Source organism: Phycodurus eques, chromosome 14, assembly GCF_024500275.1.
Source record: "Phycodurus eques isolate BA_2022a chromosome 14, UOR_Pequ_1.1, whole genome shotgun sequence".
Classification (NCBI taxonomy): Eukaryota; Metazoa; Chordata; class Actinopteri; order Syngnathiformes; family Syngnathidae; genus Phycodurus; species Phycodurus eques.
Window position 1 is genome coordinate 16,404,220 of NC_084538.1, and position 21,759 is coordinate 16,425,978.

The 21,759-nt window shown below is 41.0% G+C and overlaps 1 protein-coding gene across 12 annotated transcripts in view; it reads left to right on the forward strand.

Annotated features, from left to right (window-relative positions):
• Positions 1–11,912: 11,912 nt before the first annotated feature.
• The window catches only part of ralgapa2 (Ral GTPase activating protein catalytic subunit alpha 2), a 131,617-nt gene continuing 121,770 nt past the window's right edge, over positions 11,913–21,759 (forward strand). For all 12 annotated transcript variants that reach the window (XM_061695388.1, XM_061695390.1, XM_061695393.1 and 9 more), the window contains exon 1: positions 11,913–12,166. In XM_061695388.1, the coding sequence (XP_061551372.1) occupies positions 12,061–12,166 (106 nt within the window). In that variant the 5' untranslated portion in view covers positions 11,913–12,060. The remainder of the gene's footprint in view (positions 12,167–21,759) is intronic.

Genomic DNA, 21,759 nt, shown 5'->3' on the forward strand with positions numbered 1-21,759 from the left:
TTCTGAAGCCACTCCTTCGTTATTTTAGCTGTGTCCTTAGGGTCATTGTCTTGTTGGAAGGTGAACCTTCGGCCCAGTCTGAGGTCTTGAGCACTCTGGAGAAGATTTTCATCCAGGATATCCCTGTACTTGAAAAAACGCTCTATCTTGGTCTCATCAGACCAGAGAATCTTATTTCTCACCATCTTGGAGTCCTTCAGGTGTTTTTTTTTTGCAAACTCCATGCGGGCTTTCATGTGTCTTGCACTGAGGGGAGGCTTCCGTCGGGCCACTCTGCCATAAAGCCCCGACTGGTGGAGAGCTGCAGTGATGGTTGACTTTCTCGAACTTTCTGCCTTCTCCCGACTGCATCTCTGGAGCTCAGCCACAGTGATCTTTGGGTTCTTCTTTTCCTCTCTCACCCAGGCTCTTCTCCCCCGATTGCTCAGTTTGGCCAGACGGCCAGCTCGAGGAAAGGTTCTGGTTGTCCCAAACGTGTTCCATTTAAGGATTATGGATGCCACTGTCCTCTTAGGAACCTTAAGTGCAGCAGAATTTTTTTTTTTAACCTTGACCAAATCTGTGCCTTGCCACAATTCTGTCTCTGAGCTCTTCAGGCAGTTCCTTTGACCTCATGATTCTCATTTGCTCTGAGAATGCACTGTGAGCTCTAAAGTCTTATATAGACAGGTGTGTGGCTTTCCTAATCAAGTCCAATCAGCATAATCAAACACACATAATCGAACCATCTCGGCGGCACGGTGGACGACTGGTTAGAGCGTCAGCCTCACAGTTCTGAGGACCCGGGTTCAATCCCGGGCCCCGCCTGTGTGGAGTTTGCATGTTCTCCCAGTGCCTGCGTGGGTTTTCTCCAGGCACTCCGGTTTCCTCCCACATCCCAAAAACATGCATTAATTGGAGACTCTCAATTGCCCGTAGGTGTGAATGGTTGTTAGTTTGTATGTGCCCTGCGATTGGCTGGCAACCAGTTCAGGGTGTACCCCGCCTCCTGCCCGATGACAGCTGGGATAGGCTCCAGCACGCCCGCGACCCCAGTGAGGAGAAGCGGCTCAGAAAATGGATGGATGGATGAATACTATCTGTATCCACTGTATATATAGTTGTTGTTTTTTTTACTTCGCTGCAAATGGTGAGATGCCCAACTGATTTTCATTGTTCCCGTGACAGTGACAATAAAGTCATGTTCTTTTCTTTTCTTTTCTAAAATAGCAATGATCCAAAGCTGCCTGAACAACAGCAAACATGATTCTATAGGCCAAATCAAATGGTAGAGTGCTTGCTTATCATGTGAGAGGTCGCAGGATCAGTGTCAGCATTATCCATACCATTAACTCAAATTTCCTGATAGCTTTTTCTGAATGGTTAAGAACAGCACTGACCACGGATGTGGTGCCCTTGAGCAACCCTAAATAGCCCCCGGGCACTATAAGTAGCCCACTGCTCCATTCTGCAGTACTGTCATTTGATAAAGGCAGAGAACAAATAGGCACATAAAAATGTGAAATCATGACAATTAAAGATTCTCTTTAAATATATATATATATGTATATATATCATGTACAGGTAAATACACCGTGTTGCTCTAAATGGAAAATGCATCAAAGTGCATGATACATGCACTTTTATGTACAAGTGTAGTATCTTGTTTTGGGTACGGGTGGATGCTGCAAGATGCGCGTGCACAGGCGCATGCACCTTGCGAGTGTTTATATGTCTGTGCGTTTTGTGACAGCAGACCTCCCTGAGGAGCACGAGCAATCACTCCATTTGGCATCTGCTGCGGCACAGCTTATATTGTCATTCCCCAGTTTAAAGAAACCTTGAACAGCTTCAAAGATCTTTTCAAAGCCTTAATCCTAATAGGTTGCGGTTTGTTCTGTCACATCAAAAGGGGGGGGGGGGGGGTAGGAGGAATAATGCATCCGGGTTGGCAAAGATTTTTAAGGGCAGAAGATTGGCAGTGGATTTGCAGGACTGAAATCGGAAATATCGGCCACAGAATGCCTGCTGTAATAGATATGAAATAGGTCTTCTCAACAGCTTGAAAGGCTGACATTTTCAGAAAGTTTGCCATGAGAAGGCCCTTTTATTCCCCGCCATCTATCTGCGTTTGTACTGCCAGCTTGTCTATAGTGGAAGTTTGCAAGTGTCACTCTGACAGGTTACAGAAAAGGATTGGACATTTTCGATTTTTTTTCCCTTCCCACCTCTTCCCTTTTTTTATTGAACGTTGCCGCTGAGAGACCAATTGAGTCAGAAGCTATTTAAGAAGACTGCTTTCCACCTGGCACTCAAGTTAAAAATACATATATTCAGCACTTGTTTCATGAGCCTATTCCAGCTTGAATGAAGTCTAAGCCTTTTTTTTTACAAAGCCTTTTATCATTTACAGCCACTATACTTTGAACACACACTATGCAGAAGACACAATTCGTTGTTGCACTATTGCCCGTAGATAATTATTACTCAGTATCTTTATTAGAATACCAACAGCAAATACCAAAATAAATAAAAAATAGTTCAGTGGAACCTTCAAATTCATATTCTGCTCTGTGATTGGTTGACTTGGAAACAAGTGTTCCCAAATGAAAATAAATACATTAATTTGTTCCAGGTTCAAACTTTCACCATCATAAAAGCTATCTTTTCTTCAAGATTCTTAACTGTCATACGTGTATGAAGAGGAGTAAACACGATATAATAAAACTACACTAAAGTAAAACTACTCTCCCTTTCACAAGGCACGAAATGAGTGGTAACAGTCATTTAGGTGTTTGCAGAGCAATACTGTCACCTACTGGTATTTTTTAGTTATTGCTGGAATAATAAGGCTATACTGTAATTAATAAGAAACAACAAGTTATACATCTGTCTTCCAAAATGTCAGCACATTTTGAGTTTTGTGGTTGCTTTGTCAACATGTCAACATGGTGGTTGCTTTGTGGTTGCTTTGTCAACATGTATGGTTTAAGTAACTGTATATCCTACATGCTTGGCTGTAATTGTATTGCTTATATTGTACTGATCAGCCAGATCCTTTCCTGTGTCAAAAGCTCAAATTGCGGTTCTATGGTGTCAACCCTCTATTCCACCTTGCCATCATTAGGACCATTTTGTGGCATCTTCACACACACACACACACACACACACACACACACACACAAAACACAAGAAAAAGCTTAAGAAAAACTAAAACTCACTTGTGGCGTTCATCTTTTTGATGCTCACTGAGCTGTGATTCATGAGGATGATTCAAATTTTATTTTATTTGAATTTGGAGGCATTTTCTGTCTTATTTTCTTTATTTCTTTGAAAGTTTCCCTGTACAGTAGACAGTTTGACCTCCCTTTACACTCGAGAAATAGCAGAGACCTGTCTCTCTTGATCCTAAATTGAATGGAACCCAAATGAACCTCATTGCTAACCTGTTTCTGTCTTACTGGTTACAGTTTTGAAAAGTCAGTAATTGCTGAGGATAAGTGGCATTGAAAATCACAAAGATAGTGGTGGCCTTTGTGCTGTTTGTGTGTATCAAAATCTGAGGAATTTACGAGATAAGAAAAAAAAAAAAAAAGATTCTTTTGTTTTGGCCTCGGTGTAAAACATCCCTGTGACTTGGCCGATAAAGTTAAACTCAAGTCTGCCAAAGCATATAGTAGGTATAAGACGTGCTAGACCATAAGTGTCACTTGTGTGTTTACTCCTCACCTCTCTGACACTTTATCAGCTCTGAAGGTGTCTCTCGTGCATTTCGCCCTATCGACCTGGCAGACAAAGAGATCTGCTCTGTGTTTTAACAGCACACAAGTGTCCTGCTAATTAGGTGCTCATGGGAAACTGAGCATTGATTTTCTGTCTCCCCCCCGCCCCCCCAGAAAGAATCAAGGCTGTTTTTCTTTTTCTAATGATGCACAGCGTGCCATTGATAACGACGATAAAAAGGCCAGAGGTGTAACATAAGTAAACCTGAATGCACTATACCCGTGGGAACCCATATGTAATGACGCTATTTAATTCTATTGGCTTTTCAGGAAATATATAGGCTGTTGCTGTGGTGGAAGTGAACAAAGTTTGTTTGGGAAGGAGCTGCATTGTGTTGACTGAGAAAAACATATCTTTTCCGGTGAGGAAAAGGCATGAAATCCCTCCTGTGCTTGTTATTTCACAGTCTTTGGGCTTTAGTTTGGGCCATAAATAACACACAAGACAACAAATAAAAACACATCAATGCACACATATATACACAGTTTATATGGGAGGAGAGTGGATCTTGCCAGAGAACTTATTAATGACCTCATATTTTCAGGATCCTCTGCTAGAATATAAATCCCATAGAATAAATGTTGAAAGTTATGTGTGTAGTATTAGCGTTGCATTCCAGCAGCAGTATTTTTCTAGAATATAAACTAGCCAAAGATGGCATCTACTTCCCATAAATTCTCTGTGAGGTGGGAAACTTGGATTTGCTGGGCAGGCAGAGAATAAATAATGGTTTCAGTGTCATGTTGGACAGTGTGGCAGCCACCTGCTGATCCAGGCACACAGGTAGAGCCAACAGGGTCAGACACAGCCATTCAATCTGCGAGTAAACTAATCAGTGAAAGGGATGAACTCCAAGCTTATCGGAGGGGGTCACAGATGTAGGTGGAGGAGGCGGCAGTGGAAGAGCAGGGATGTTTATTTATTTATTTATTTTTCACACACTAGGGTGAGACTTGCCCTCGAACGGGAGAATACACAAATATCAATGTATGAGGTTGGGAGAGCACCAACCTCGAGGAGGTGAAGGAAGCTCACAGTGCGCCACCCACACAGGGACAGAATTTGTCAGATTCGGATGTTAACATCCTCGGCTTAACTATGATATCATGATTTCTTGCTTTGGAATGGCTATGAACAGATGACAGATGAAGTATTTGCGATGGAAAGATGCATTTTAATCCCGAATAATGTTATAACGGGTCGTGTCTGTGGCGAGACCAAAGGTTCAGTGAATAGAATTGTGTGACACCATGAATCCATTCTGCAAGAACATGCTTGCATTGTGTCTTTGCATTGCGTCTTGAGCACTCTCCAACCACCAATTCATTTATTAACGGATACATGTTTAGTCTTTGAAATGCAAGGCCGCCAAACGAGTATGCAGTTTGGCTTTAAATTCAAGAATGTCTCAGTACGGATACACGCCGTTGAATGGCGCCATTATTTCAGCTCCTTAACTGATCACCGCTGGAAACCAGTCAGTATCATCTTTTAAAGGCACACGGCTGTAATTCAGGAGGCGATTTCACATCTTAACAGAATCCAATTAAAAAGCATAGGCGTTTCAATTAAACGTCCCCTGGCTCGTCGCTACAGTGTCGCATCACGAGTGAAATTGGAATCAGATTAGGAAGAGAACCTGAAGAACTATTTTTCAGTTTAATATGGATCACACATTCCAAATGGAAACCCCTGTCATGCATACTGCAGAATAAAAATCACCTTTCTTTGCCAAAACGACTCATTTAATTCTGCGGGCCTGATTAATTTCACAGCAGATTACCTGGTAGATACAAAATGCTGTCAGCAAAGAGTTTTAATTAAGTATAGCATATTTTGCAGTGAGTACCTTATGTGAAACAGTTGCCTTATAATGATCTTGTTTTAATTACTTCAGAGTGCCTCCTCATTAACCTCTATGGAAATGTGCTTCAATCCGCTGTTTGGAATTGCGATTGCTAGATCCATGCACGACATAATATGCATTTAATACTCAGCTTCGTCTGTATAATTAGTAACTGACTGAATAATTGTATTATATATTAACTGTCATTTAGACATTTGTTTGAGTTCCGACAGAATGTTCTGAATAAAACAATGAAGGTACGTGTATGGATGTTGTGCTATAAACTAGTGATGGTGAGATGAAGCCCCATGAGGCATCGATACTTTCAGTCAACCGTCCCGGCACACTTACCGACACTTCATTAGGAATCGTTTACTCTATGGCGCCATCAAGAGGTCAATAAAATGTACTACAATCTAGTTGCCGCCTACAAAACAAGTGCTAGGACCACAGTGAAACACAGCATTAGAAATAGGAATGCACTTTTGTTACTTGTAGTTCTGCTTGTAATTAAATAAAGAGAATTAAAACCCCAATATTTGTCATTGTTTTTTATTCCAAAAAAGTAGTTTCTCTAAAGAGCCAGGACTAAGGCGGTTCCGCGTTTGTGTGAGGATTTCTCCTGCTTTTGAAAAAAGCCTCTCACAACGCACAGATGAAGCTTGAGTGGAACGGTACATGACAGCCAGTGTGAATAGATTTGGAAAATAATTTCTTTGCTTTCTCCAGTGCTGCAGTGGGTCCTCCTGTCTGTCTATGTTTGGTTCTGCCAGGTATTTGTGTACTTCGATTGTTGCATTTACTGTCAGCGATGTAGATGTGGGAGTTTTACTTTGCTGAATGGATCTGTCTCGGCGATGCCACAGTTTGCTTCCTGAGAGAGAAAAACAGTCTAAGTCACTATATTAGAAAAATAAATGTTCATATACCATACATATTACCTCGTGTTTGTGACTGTGAAATGATGACGCTGAAGTAGAGGCTGAAGTAGGGGCTGAAACGCGTCTTATAGCTGAAGCACATTCAGAGGTCAGTCGTCTTTCTGCCTCAGCAGCTTTGTGTGAACTGAAGAAACCTAGTGTTTTATATCTTGGATGCAGTATAGTGCTGAGAGACCAAATACTTTCGGATTCCAAATTGAAGAGTTTTTCTTTTAGCTGTTTTTTTTTTTTTTTTTTTAGAAACCCCACTAATGCCATGCCCTCTGGAGTGCCCACATTATTTCCTCTTCTTCCAGAGCATGATGGAGACGCATAGGGATGACTTTAGACCCGGACACACACTTTTCCTCTGATAACTCAATTGTTGCATCATTGAACGGTGCCACAACCTTTAAAGAATCTGAAATTATGTTGAGATGCTGGAAAGAAAGAGGAGCAATGTCAGTATTCAAGCCAGCCAGGGCTCCACCAACCGGTTCCCTTTTGTGAAAAAATCTCAGGAGCATATTAAATGTACTATTCCCACGTGTCTACACCTCCTGGATCAGTTTGAGAACAGACTGACCCATTTGCAGTTGAACCTGCGATAGTCTCTCCGACAAGTACAGCAAATGATTCTTATTTGTCCATACATATACACGTGTGTGTGTGTGTGTGTGTGTGTGTGTGTGTGTGTGTGTGTGTGTGTGTGTGTGTGTGTGTGTGAGAGAGAGACAAAGATTGGGAAGAAGAAAAAAACATTTTACCTTTGCAGTAGTGCTGCTCTTGAAATATCCAATGATTTTCCTGCTTTTGTCCCTTATTTCTGATAGTTCTTCATTAGACTGTAGTGTTTTTATTGACAATCAGACTTAAGGAATGCGCCACACCGATGACATGGCGAACTCCCATTTCTTTAGCGCATGCACCCATATTGGCAGCGCCATCCGTGACTAGGCAAGTGACCTTGTTACTGATGCCCCACTGTACAAGAGGGTGTTTTTTTTACACTGGCCAAATTTAAGGCAGTGTGTGATCGTGGAAAGTGCGTTACACCTAACACAACAGACTGTAACATTGTATTTTCATCGACAAAATGGCCAGTGACGGCAAGGAATGCATCAGTGTTGATGGAGGTCCACATGTCTGAAGTAAGGCTCACTGATGCTCCTTTCATTACAGCGGCTTTTGCCTTCTCCTTCGAATCATCTTTTTTTTTTTCCACCATCGCTTTCAGAGCCTAAATACAAGATGAAAATCAAAGCAATAAATACAAGTCACAAGCAATAGTAGAACCACTGGTACTCGATATATTTAAATTCACACCTGGTGAGTAGGGTGTACATAAAATGGGTTCAGTGATTTCACAATGTTTTTTAACCCACTCCCATCTCCAATAGAGAATGGCAGACAATCCTCCACTACCATGGCAATCAATGCCTCCGTTATAACAGACTTCTCACCTGAAAAGCAAAAGAATTATTTAAAAGCATACGGCTCAACAAAGGACAATTCAAATAGCTTTATAATGTCAGATGTGAAGTACGTATACAAATGTCTTCATTTTCTCAGGCAGTGACAAAGTATAATGTGTACTTCCGTTGCACCCGAAATAGCTTACCAGAGCTTGACCCAGCGGACACGGAGTCCTGATGCAGGGCTCTGTGGTGCCTCAGCATGGCTGAGGTATTCCCACTGTACCCCGGCTCTCTTGAGCACAAGAGACACTTCACCTGTGTCTCTTGTGCTCAAACACACGCACAAAATGGTTTATGCTTTGTGAGCACCGATCAGACATTGTGCAATTTTATAATTACTATAAAAGACAAACCTTATTGGGAGTGATCAAGTGAAAGGACTCCCAAACAAGGGAAAACTTTCTTTTTGTCGCTGGTTCCGCCTCATCAAATTGAATTGTTTTGCTCTTTGAAATGTCTAAAATGAAAATATAAATACCTAAAATGTATTGGAAAAATCTTTCCTGTGGCATTTATCCAACTGCGGGGAAAGTCTTACAAACTGCGGATTTTCCATTTGACCCAATTCATGCATCCTTATATTTTTGAATCATTTATTAAAATTGCAAGATTTTATTTATTTATTACTGTGGATGGGGAAAATACGCCCCTGTCCACCGAATCACTGCTTTAATGTGGTTTAACTGGATACATTAGCTTTTAATGGCACTTAATTGTGAAAAAGGGAAATCCATAACCACATAAGGAGAAAAGTCAAGTATTTCCAAGCTCTTTGTAGGAACAATTTAGAGGCGACAAGTGCTTTTCAAACCTTGGATTATAGACAGCCTGCCCGCGAGAAGAGCAGTCTACATTTGTGAGGCTGCAGTGCCACCCTTTGGACACAAGGCCTTAAATACAACACCAACTCATAGAACCGGATGAGAACAATAAGGCAGGGATATTATACTGTACTTTCAGTAAATATTTTGACAGAGAATTTCTGTCCTACTCGACAGAATCAGTGTAAGGCCTTGTAAAAGACTATAACAGTGAACTGTCTTAGCACATAATTTTCAGAATCATATGTCCTTACATATTTTGCAGGTGCAGGACAAGTGGGTGGGGGGTTTTGTGTCTCACTGTTGTTGTTGAAAGATTATCGATGGCCCATGTTATCTCAGATAATAAGCAATAAGATGCACTTGAACAACAGCGCAGGTTTGCCAAGACTGAGCGACGATTACAGCAGTGATTGCTCCTTCCTCAGAATAGCCCACTTCAGATACTGAGTGTCATACCAAACTGCAGGCCAGAGGCGGATTTCACTGTTTTTACTCCTCTGTCATTCCCTCTTTCATTTCCTTTGAACAAGCTTGAAAAAGAGACACAATCACTTCAACAATATTGTCACTGATCAATATTTTCCAGTACTCACTTGAATAAACTTGTTTTGTTTTCCTTTCGTGACAGCTCACAATCATAATTTACAGCTTCATAAGACTTTGCCTCCAGTTTGACTATTGCCTTGACCTAGAAAATTATAAATGTTTCATTGGATTATAACGTCGTGTGTTCTGAAATTGCTTGCTTTACTTTCCCTCTCCATTTCAAATGACTTGGGTGCCCTCTACCGGTGGTTCCGGTGATGCCTTAGTTTAGGAATCAATGCTGTTAATGAATAATACAAATACTGTAAATCAATAAATAATTGTAATAATCTCTTTTGCTCTAGAGTTATTTCCTATGAAAACAACTGAATGTCATTTTAGGGACATTTGAGTTATGTCACTGTAAATAGTTCAATATTATGTATTAGTATATTTGCCTGCATGACACCCCGTGGGTCGATTGTGCGGGTGAAAACAAACAAACAAAAAAAATCAAGAAAACAAAAGAAAAAGAAACAAAATGGGGTTTAAAAACAACTGACAAAGACTCAAAAAGTATACAAAACAATCAATCACGGATAAATGTATTAAAACATACAGTGTGAGGATAACGACAATGTAAAAAGTCAATGACAAATACAAGGTTTACTGTGTGAGAGATAAGGCAGAGATTAAAAAGATGAGGTTTCATAGAATATCAAGTACACTAATATTTTTTTTAATTTATTTTCAATATCAATCAGTGCATTATCTTACCTTTTTTTTAATGTCTGACCAAACCAACTGAAAACAATTTCAAGAACACTACACTTTCATTTCAACCCTAAATCTTTCTTTTTACTGCCTCACAAAGGGGGAATTCTAGGATCAAAGATTTAGAGGTGCTGACCTCCCAGCCAGGCAAGGTAAATGTCACTGATGAACATTTCTGGGAAAACACCGCATTTTGATACATTACCTCCACATACACATTAACAACATGTAATTTTATGGAGCAAACCTGCCCTCTATAGTGAGTACTAAAAATAACAAAAATTCTAAATTGCTCTGTTTTTCTTCTTAAAATATTACATTTCAACCAAGTACTGTATGTTTGTACACTTTTTCTATCTTGTTTAAAAAGAACACACAGTTAAATAAAAATAAATTCATCTCTCATAGGCCATAGGCATAGCCCATTTTGGGGGGCTGAGAAGAACTCATAACTGCACTATGTATTGCATTGCTTGCGATATGTGTGCAGATTTTCACACTGGTTAACAATTATATACAAAGCTGCTTCCTCCAGATCGCAGTATATACTCACAAATCAAAGCCAATATGCTCTTCACTGACATCATACCTGACAGATGCAAATCTCAAGGGTAAGGACAGAACTTCGGGGAATGGGCTTTCAAAGATGAGCCGAATTTATATACTTTATCATTTAGTATTTCTTGTTTTATGTATATTTATTGAGATGGCGAATTTGGGGTTTTCATTCGACGTGAGCTATAATGCTATGAGCTACTGTATATTCATCCAAATTGTATAAAACATAAACAGCAAAATATAATCACGCGATAGTGAAGGTCACTAGTTTCACATAGTGAAATGAACTCTGAAATAAGGGTTTTCACAATATTTTAATTTATTGAGACACGTGGTTACAGTATTACAATGTATGATACACTACTTACAAAAAAAGTGATTTCAGGTCAAATTTCAGGATGATGCTTAAATGCACTAGTGTATAACCTTAGCAAGTTAACTTCATTTAATGTTCACTAAATCTTTGAGTGTACATGTCCAAGTGTTCAATATTTCAGTACTTCTTCTCGATGGTGTTGAACGGCAAAATTCTGAACCATCCAGCATTTGGACATGTCCATTCAAAAGTTAAGAGAAGGTCAAATTCCGTTCACGTGTAAAGGTTATTGTGCATATTATATTAACCCTCATCCTGAAACTTCACCCGAAAGCCCAATAAGTGTATTTGTTTTCTTTTGTATGTGCACATAATTGAATTACAAATATTACTGTTATTTTGATATATTCCGTGTAAAAAAAACAAAAACATTTTACGTACATGTATTGGACGTCTAAAAGCTAGCTAGCTATGGATCAATTTCATCCAGTGACTTTCTATTACAAAACACCAGGAGGCGCTTTGGAGCCATGTGTCGTCAGCCTCTAATATGAAAGCTGTTTTGCTGTATTATGTCGCAATGTATACATTTATGTGTATTGACTATTGACTGACTCTATACATGCGAATTAACTTTGCGTGGTTGAATTAGTGGACATTTTACTGCTTCATAGGTAGATAGATAGTGGGAAAGGGGTCGTTTATATATTGTTTATATACTAGAAAAGATAATAGAAGTAACACGGGTAACAGTTGAAATTAAAACTATCCACACATCGTGTCAACTGTTACGCTATATACCAGTAGGCGTAGCCCAACAGTCAGACCACTCCTATCTGTCAGACGCGCTTCCGTGTTTACACTCCAGCCCAAAAAAAAAAAAAAAAAAAAAAAAAAGAAGAAGAAGAGGGGGGGGGGGGGAAACACTGGCGGCTGTTGGGCGAATGTTTACCGAGCAAGCATCGAGTTGTGGTGAGGGAAGTGACAGTCACACTGGCGCCTCGGTGTATGGTAACAACACAGGTGATCGGCTTCCACGGTTGCATTTTACAGCGGAATGTTCACTCGAAGGGGCCATGGAGACGTCAAGAAATCTACACAGAAAGTTTTGGACCCAAAGAAGGATGTTCTGACGCGGCTGAAACACCTGCGCTCGCTGTTGGGTGAGTGAAATGTCCCCGTGCTTTTTGATGCTGCATCTCCAAGGCTAAGTTAAGGGAGCTAGCTAGCTGGCAACAGCCGACTGGCTTATCTTCTTCAGGCAGGTCGCTCGGTCGGCGAGCAGGCAGCCTGTCACCGACGATGCTCGCTTGACTCAGCCAGCGTACACGTTCCGCTCGTGTTCAAAGCGGCTCGACTCGCACTCTGGCATGTTTATCACACCGTTCCTGCGTCCGTCCATTTTGCTTGACGTTACTATAATCCGTTGTGATGTAACGTGGATGCTCGCTGCCTTGAGCTAGCTCCCCTGGCTGCTAACGAGGCTGGCAATGCTAACTGACGGTGCCTCGTTAGGGCATCAGTCTTTGAGCTGCCTACCACAACCATTGTTTATATTCAGTCCTTTGTCTTTACTGATAACATTGATTCCCATTGATTGAACTGCCACCAACTGCACAGATACAAAGCAATTTAGGCTTAAATCTGAAGTGATAATACTAATAGCGCATCTTTATTGCCAGGAGCAACTACCACCAAGTCGCTACTCTGGAGATTTATCATTTGAAAATAATTATCAGTGACATTCTGTTAACGTCTTGTGCACATTTAATCTAACTAGGAAGTTAAGTACAAACTGCCATGTAATCAAAAATGTTGCCAAACAAATAATGACAACAATTGTTTCCTAATCTCTACAGATTCAGGATATATGTTTTACATCAGAAAAAAAACTCACAACAACAACAAAGAAAAATGTCACCAAAAATCTACCAATTAGAGCATTTCATTCTCCCTGACTATACGTCACTGGCATAGATAAATGAACAAAGATACATTCTTCATAGTAAATAAATTTTCATACCATTTAAGTGAAATTGAATCATTTTTCACAGCACATCTTCCTTACACTTTTGAGGACCGGGGTTCAAATCCCAGCCCCGCCTGTGTAGAGTTTGCATGTTCTCCCCGTGCCTGCGTGGGTTTTCTCTAAGTACTCCGGTTTTCTCCCACATCCCCAAAACATGTGCGGTAGATTGATTGAAAACTCTAAATTGCCCATAGGTGTGAATGTGAATGGTTATTTGTTAATATGTGGCCTGCGATTGGCTGGCGATCAGTTCAGGGTGTACCCCGTCTCTCACCTAAAGATAGCTGGGATAGGCTCCAGCACGCCCGCGACCCTCGTGAGGAGAAGTGGTACAGAAAATGGATGGCTGTTTTGGGAATGAAATAAAACAATATTACTGGTGTTTCACAAGTTATATCAAACAAATTGGCAGAAACAACCACCAAAAGGTTATGTGCTCCTGTAGCAACAGAGTTTAAATGGTCTCAGCAGTTAAATATTAAATGTCCCTGTGTGACTTATAAACATTGCTTGGAAAGTTTGTTTTCCACGCGAACTACAGTAGTTCAAAGTTCAGTTCACAATTTTTAAAATGAACTAGTTCAATTCAGGCGGCACGGTGGCCGACTGGTTAGAGCGTCAGCCTCACGGTTCTGAGGACCCGGGTTCAATCCCCGGTCCCGCCTGTGTGGAGTTTGCATGTTCTCCCAGTGCCTGCGTGGGTTTTCTCCGGGCACTCCGATTTCCTCCCACATCCCAAAAACATGCATTAATTGGAGACTCTAAATTGCCCGTAGGTGTGAATGGTTGTTTGTTTGTATGTGCCCTGCGATTGGCTGGCGACCAGTTCAGGGTGTACCCCGCCTCCTGCCCGATGACAGCTGGGATCAGCTCCAGCACGCCCGCGACCCTAGTGAGGAGAAGCGGCTCAGAAAATGGATGGATGAATAGTTCAATTCATTTATTCAAGTGGACGATGTGGCGTCACTAGGAATATGGTCACTCAAAATAGTAAGTATTAAAGAAACTGGCAGCATGGTGAACTAGTGGTTAATGTGTCTTTCTCACAGTAGAGAGGTTCTCTGTTCCAGTGTTGCCTCAGGCCTTCCTGTGTGGAGTTAGTATGTTCTTCTAATGATTTTGTGGGTCTTCTTCCGATACTGTGGCTTCCTCCCATCTTCCAAAATACATATTAGGTTTATTGAAAACTGTTCAATTGTCCATAAGTGTGAATGTAAGTGTGAATGGTTGTATCTTTATATGTGCCCTGAGATTGACTGGTTACGTGTTGAGGGTGTATCCTGCCTCTCGCCCAAAGTCAGCTGGGATTGGTGGGTGAGACCAATACGAGTACAAGCGGTTTCCTGACATTTTCAAACTATTTAGAATAGAAACAGGCTGAACTAATGTCAACAACTAAACAGCTTTATCACCTTCTTTAATAGTTGTTTTCATATTTTAAAATACAATGTTATCTGTTTACATTGAACTTTCTTCCTTGGACTTCTCTCCTCTGTTGATTTGCTAAGGAGTCATGTGGGAGGAGTTTCAATGCACCTGACTGGCCAAACTGTTGCAAACTATTATTAAAGCATTTTAATGTAAATCACATATTTAGGTATCTGTATATGCTGTGGTTAGGCACTTGCTCAATTTAATCCCTTGCAAAGTATATTGTTAAAAGCTTCAGTGACCAGACATATGAGTGTCTATAATTAGGCTTGTCCGGAGTCTGACCCATTTCCTAACACTTTTATTGAGATGGTGTTGCTGGTATATTGATTTTACGCCATTGTCCGCTCATGTAATCTGTGGCATCCAATATCACTGTAATGCAATTCTAGATTAGTTGTGTTTCTTCTGCCGTTATACTGCACCTGAGTTCAATGTCAAGTGTGTTGCAATTCAAAGTGTAGGTCAAAACAAGACTCTGTCTGAGTGCATGTGTTTTTTTTCCCATCTCTGCAGTTAAAGATAAAGCTAGACTGTTTGTCCAGCAGTTGAGTAGTACAGCTTGCATGTTGTTGCCGACCGCACCCAACCATCACTGATTCCACCATGTTTTTTTTTTTTTTAAGCAAAGGAAGGATTTCCTCCTGGTGCTGGTTCCTGTGTGGACAAGAAGCACTAATGAGTGATGCCATAATATGCAGTACAGGGACTAATAGGAATATTGACACACCCTTTATTTTCTCATATAGTTTTATTTTCATTAAATTCATTTCGTTTTGCCAGCGTGGACTATGTATGCTCGCTGACTGGAATACGTAACTTTTAATGCCAGCAGATTTTTAATATAAAATTATCTTCCCATTGAATGCTACGTTGACAGTAAAACTTTGCAAAACAAATGATACATATAACACACATGAACTTTAAAATTATTAACATTATTAACATTGTGTTCTTCAATGAAGAAACATTGATATTGTGAAAGGTGAAAATGAATGATAATGTGTAATCCCGACACAAACTCTTGACCTGAGGGCAGGGGCATACTGCAGGATTGTCCATATGGCGAGAAAAATGGGAGCTTTGGAAAGGATAAACTATGTGCCATTGGGAAGTTTTGTTGCTGTTGGGTTTGAGGAAATAATAACAATCACTTGATTTCATTTAAAGGTAATCAAAAGGAGGGTAGAAGGTGGAAAGTGGAAAAAAAATATGTAGAGTTGGGTGTCATCTGTGTAATTACATTATGACACATTCATGATACACAAAGTTTATTTTGCAGTGAACACTTTGTTCCCTGTTTACTTCCAATGTTGACTTATTTTTTATTTTGCGATTCTATACTGACCAGCCAGGACAGAGTACTCATTCATCGCTAACGCTATGTTGCAATAAATTCCCTTTCCCATCCTACAGTCATCCTAATAATTTTCCTTTAGCCATCACTGATATCTTTCTGTGGTGTTTATTTCCAGTGTAAAATTTAAAACATCTTGTTGAAGTCATACTGTCAATGTTAAACCTAAAAAAAAAAAAAGCAGGCAATGGGTTTGAGCTATTTTGAGAGTGGCCTCATTTTGTTTTTCTTCTCAGATCGGTGGGACAGAGTGCGAAAGCGGCTACATGTTAATATGCTGATCATGCCTAGCTGGGTTTGGATGTTGTTAATTACAGGAGGCCAGCAAATCTCCCACTACTTGTATTCCTGCAAGCAACAAAGAGTCAGAGGGACTGCCCAAATGGATATTCCTCAGATTCTTTGTTGCTCTAAGCCACTCGCGTGCCGAGCCATTGTCATCTCGTCACTGCATTGACTGCAGAGTGAGAATGTTTATCTTAGGAAAATAGTTAGTGATGCTCAAAGGAGATATCCATCTTGTGACTGGCTGTCACTACTGGGAGATTAAGACGTCAAGAGCAACTAGTGAGGGAGAACAACTTCAGCCAATCTAGTGGGTCAGAAAAAGAAGTTCTCTTCAGCAATTGGAAGAAACCCACCAAGAAGGAATCGAAATAAAAACAAGTTATGGAATATTAATAGTTAAATGTGAAAACGATAAAACAGCCTGCATTTTGACCTTGATAACACTGGGATCTCAATCTACAATATAACGTAAAGTGTATAGTCTTCTCATCTCACATTTTTAAAAAACCCCTAAACACCTCTTGTTGATGCTGGTCTTTGTTTTGGGAATCAGCATAATCAAAAATATACATAAAAAACTAAATATGTTAACAGCTTTCAGGCTTCCTAAACCGAGGTCTTTGTGACAATGAGATGACATTTGTTTAGGCATGCATTCCAGTAAGACTTGATGGTTTTAATAAAAAAAACAAATATATAAACTGTCAAATTTTTGTTCAAGTTTATTTTTGTTCAGGTTTAGAGGAGTTTGGTAGAATTCCACATTGTACATCACCACATTATAATTAGGCTTTACACGATCAGGATTTTTGGGGCCGATCACCGAACAGCAAGTTTAAAAAACCGATAACCGATCACCTGTCTGATCACAAGATGGAGCAATGTGTCCATTTAGATGACTTGTTGATTTATTGAAAATACTTTTGTACTGCATACCGAGTACTGTATCCATCCATCCAACCATTTTCTGTACCGCTTATCCTCACTAGGTCGCGGGCGTGCTGGAGTCCATCCCACCTCAAAATTATTCTCTAGCATTTTAGACAAAAGTTAAAACATCAATGACCTCTAGGGAGCATTCAAGGATTGGCCAATGACATAAGTTTAGATCAAATCAACATTACATGACAGAAATAATGGGTGCTAACTTACTGTAATTAAATTACTTCATTCCAATTAAATTAGTTTAATAAATACTGTTAATGACATGCTTACTCTAACTTTTTCACTGTTCCCGCCGGCTATATGGACGTTGTTGTCCAGAGTTTGTGTCCGTTTGGCTTTCCCTTTTTTTTTTCCCTTCCCCCCATGCTGCGTTGCTTGAACGCGTTATGCTCCTCCTTGTGTACATTCTTCAGGTGCCCGATCAAATTTGTTGTGTTGAAGCATTTAGATGACGTTCCCCACGACGTACTTCAGTTGTGCACAGACTGCAAATAACTTACGTGTTGTTTGTCTGATACAGCGCAAAATAGTTACACACCGGCGACGTGTTTTTTCACCGACAAGATTGAAAAAACGTTATTGGCCGTCAGATAGTTACAGTACTGCGCCACAAGACACGTGACAAGGCTAAAAATAAACTAGCTTTTGGATTCATAAGCGACGGTGACGCAGAGTTAAATGTCTTGTGCGGAGCCGATCGATGACGACATGAAAGCCGATCAGCATAAAATGCTAATTATCGGCCGATACCGATCACAGCGATCAGATTGGCGTAAAGTCTAATTATAATTGTCTGTATAGCTGCCTATTTAATTTGACAGATATGTATCGGTCATTGGAATGATGATGAAACTAATTTACCGTCACAAACGCTATAGCAAAATGCTTTTTTACGTTGTTCCACTTGTATAAGAATCCATCCATCCATCCATTTTTGCCGCTTAATTCTCACAAGGGTCACGGGCGTAGCCTATCCCACCTATCTTCGGGCAAGAGGCGGGGTACACCCTGAACTGGTCGCCAGCCAATCGCAGGGCACATGTTTTTGGGATGTGGGAGGAAACCGGAGTACCCGGAGAAAACCCACACAGGCACGGGGAGAACATGCAAACTTCACACAGGCAGGGCCGGGTTTTGAAACCCGGTCCTCAGAACTGTGAGGCAGATGTGCTAACCAGTTGTCCACCTTGCTGCAAAATAAAAGTTGGAATGAGAATAAAGTCATATTATGTTAAAGTTGTAATGTTATAAGAATACAGTCTTTGTGAAGTATGTTTTATTTTATTCCAAACATTCCATAAATCCCCATTACCCACACAAACCCAAACCCAATAGTATAAAACTAGCAGCTGCTATCTCGTTCTAATAAATATTAATCGGGGGTTATCATAATTACAGTATTTGTTTAAATATTTAAGTAGACAGTAAATGCTCGCACAGTCACATTAAACTGCTCATATTGAAGTTGATGTCCCATAAGACTGAATATTTTATTTGTGAAACTCGAAATGATCCTCAGCAGACTCAGCATCTTAACGCTGATATACAGTGTACGTCCATCATATGATACAATTGTACAAATACTACAAAATACTACATTTTCTTTGAATAGAACTACTTGTTTCTCCCAAAAAATATTTTTTGTTCAGTGTACAACTTTTTGAGTACTATTTTGACTTTCGATTTACATCTTGATTCTACCATGACGGTATCTAGCTGGATTTTTATTTATTTTCAAGCATGTGATGTAAATTAATGTTCTATCAAGTAGAGATCTTGATTTACTTGTTTAATCAAACATCATTCACCATTAGGAGATGGCCAGGTACAAATTTGCATGTTGCCGATGTGAAATTTTAGTATGGTTTGGTGTTTCATAACTACTATTAGCAATGGACTGGACTTGACATTTTCTACTTTATGTGGAACTGAATTGCAGTATTTTCTCAAAATTATAGAATTTAATAACAAACCAAAGTGATGCCCCTCTTTTCAAAACAATTGATTTTTTTGGTGCTATTGTCTGAGCAAGTCGAGGAAATAACCACTACAAAATGTATTAACTCAGAATGGGATACGGTCAGACTTGGCCAATTCTTGCGAATGCTTCCCAGAGATCATGCTGTGCTCTAAGAAGACCTAAAGAGCCCAATCTGTTACACAGCCAGAATGACTTTAAGTCAAGAGGCGTTCATGCTGTTTGGCACAGTGGTGTTATAATAAAATTATATCCAACAAAAACAATGTTCAGAATTATCCAATTTCACTGATTTATTGAATGCATAATTCTGCCAAATACAGTATTTTTGTGATTAATGTGAGAACATTACAGTTGCATGACTGCCATATTATTTCAGTCATCACCAACCCTGTTGGCATGTCATTATAAATAGGGTTTTGTAAATACAGACAGGCACACTAAAGATTCCCCTTTGTCCATTCAGAGTTTTTGTCAGTACAGCACTTGTTAGACCTCATACTTTTGCCATGCCACATACAGTGGTCAAAATCAGTACACTGATTTTGGAACTTCACCCACTGAAGAAATGAGTGGTCTATAATTTTGTTGGTACGTTTATATTAACAGTGAGATACAGAATATATAAAAGAAAATCTAGAAAAATTACATGTATTTAAAAAAAAAAAAAAAAAAAAAGATGAAAATGTATTTGCATTTCTTTGAGTGAAATATGTATTTGATCGGTTACCAACAATAAAGAATTTAAGAAAGCACTCCTAGTCTAAATTTGTTAGCTGAATGAAAGACGCCTATCTCAACTTGTTACCTGTATAAAGTCACTTGCCCACTCCACAGAATCAATCAGGCATCAAACTCTCCATCATGGGCAAGACCAAAGAACATTCGCAGGACAAGATTGTAGAACTGCACAAGGCTGGAGTGGGCTACAAGACCATTGGCAAGAGGCTGGGTGAGAAGGAGACAACTGTTGGTGCAATATTTAGAAAGTGGAATAAACATAAAATGACTGTCAATCTCCCTTGGTCTGGGGCTCCTCGGAAAATTTCACCACGTGAGGTATCAGTGATCAAGAGAGAGGTGAGGCATCAGCCCAGAACTACACCGGAGGAGCTTGTTAATGATCTAAAGGCAGCTGGGACCAGAGTCACTTAGAAAAACATTGCTAACACACGACCCCGTAATGGATTAAAATCCTGCAGCGCCTGTAAACTCCCCCTGCTCGAGAAGGCACATGTACAAGCCCCTCCAAAATTTACCAATTAACACCTGAATGATTGGGAGAAGCTGATGTCAGATGAGACAAATATGGAGCTCTTTGGAATGAATTTGACTCACTCTGTTTTGAGGAAGAGGAATTCAAACTATGACCCCAAGAACACCATCCCCACCAACAAGTTTGGAGGTGGAGATCAACAGATCAATTTCACCGCATTGAGGGAAATATGGATGCAGCCTTGTACCATGAAATCCTGGGTGACCACCTCCTCCTCTCGGCCAGAAAACTAAAAATGGGTCATGAATGGGACTTCCAGCACGACAATGAATATTTCATCCATCCATCCATCCATCCATTTTCTGAGCCGCTTTCTCCTCACTAGTGTCGCGGGCGTGCTGGAGCGTATCCCAGCTATCATCGGGCAGGAGGCGGGGTACACCCTTAACTGGTTGCCAGCCAATCACAGGGTACATAGAAACAAACAACCATTCGTACTCACATTCAGACCGACGGGAAGTAAATCCAATGTAATGTGACCAAATCATTTTTATCCCTGTGCATGCCATAAGGGTCACTTGCATGCACTTAAACCCTATCCTTCTGGATCTGCGAGGTTGGCCTCTGGGGATGTTAGGCCTGTTCCTCCTTCCTCCTCTTGGGTACGGTCGTGTCCGTGCTTCCCTCCTGGGGGATGCCGATCCTGGGGCTGCTCCCCTTCCCCGGGTACCAGGGTGGTGCCCGTTGGCCCCACTCCGGGGTCTCGTCCTGTTCTCCATGCTGCTGCGTCCTGGGCCTGTGTCTTCCTCTTCCTTCTCCTGGGGGTGCGCCGCCGTGGTCGTCGCCCTTTTGTCCCTCGGGCTGTGTGGGATACCCGGCTGTCGTGGGGCTCACGGTGGGGGTGAGCACCTCACACCTCGGTCAGGCCCACCTTCTGGGCCCTGCTCTGCCCACTGACCTCAGGTTGATTTTGGAGTGGGTGAGGGTTTGGAATTAGCCGTGGGGTGTGGGGGAGGGGGCTTCCCCCCTCTTCTGTGGTCTGTCAACCGGTGGGGCCGGGCCTCTTACCTCACGCACTCTGCACATTATTTAATACTCACACTGTACATACACATTGGGCACACTCATATTTCATTCAGGGTTCCCTGGGGGAATGGCACCAGGTATGGTGGAGCGGGCGCTGTGCTGGTTGGTGACGCATCTGTGCTGGTTTCCGGTCTGGTCGCCCAAACCCCCCCTTTTCACTGCTCTGCCGGTCCTCGAGTTTTAATGCATCATACACCCGTATGTTGGGGGAGGGCAAGGTCAGGCTGGGGAGAACACTTGCCCTGGTGTCCCGGCACTCCGGCCTGCTCTCTGGCCCGCCATGCTTCTCACCCGCAGATTTATAATGCACTACATACATTAAACATATGCTTTGGGGAGCTGGTCGGCTGGGTGGGGGTGACAGTGGCTGATCATTATTGCCCTGTGACTGTATCGCCTCACTCCCACCAGTTTCTCCAATTTTAA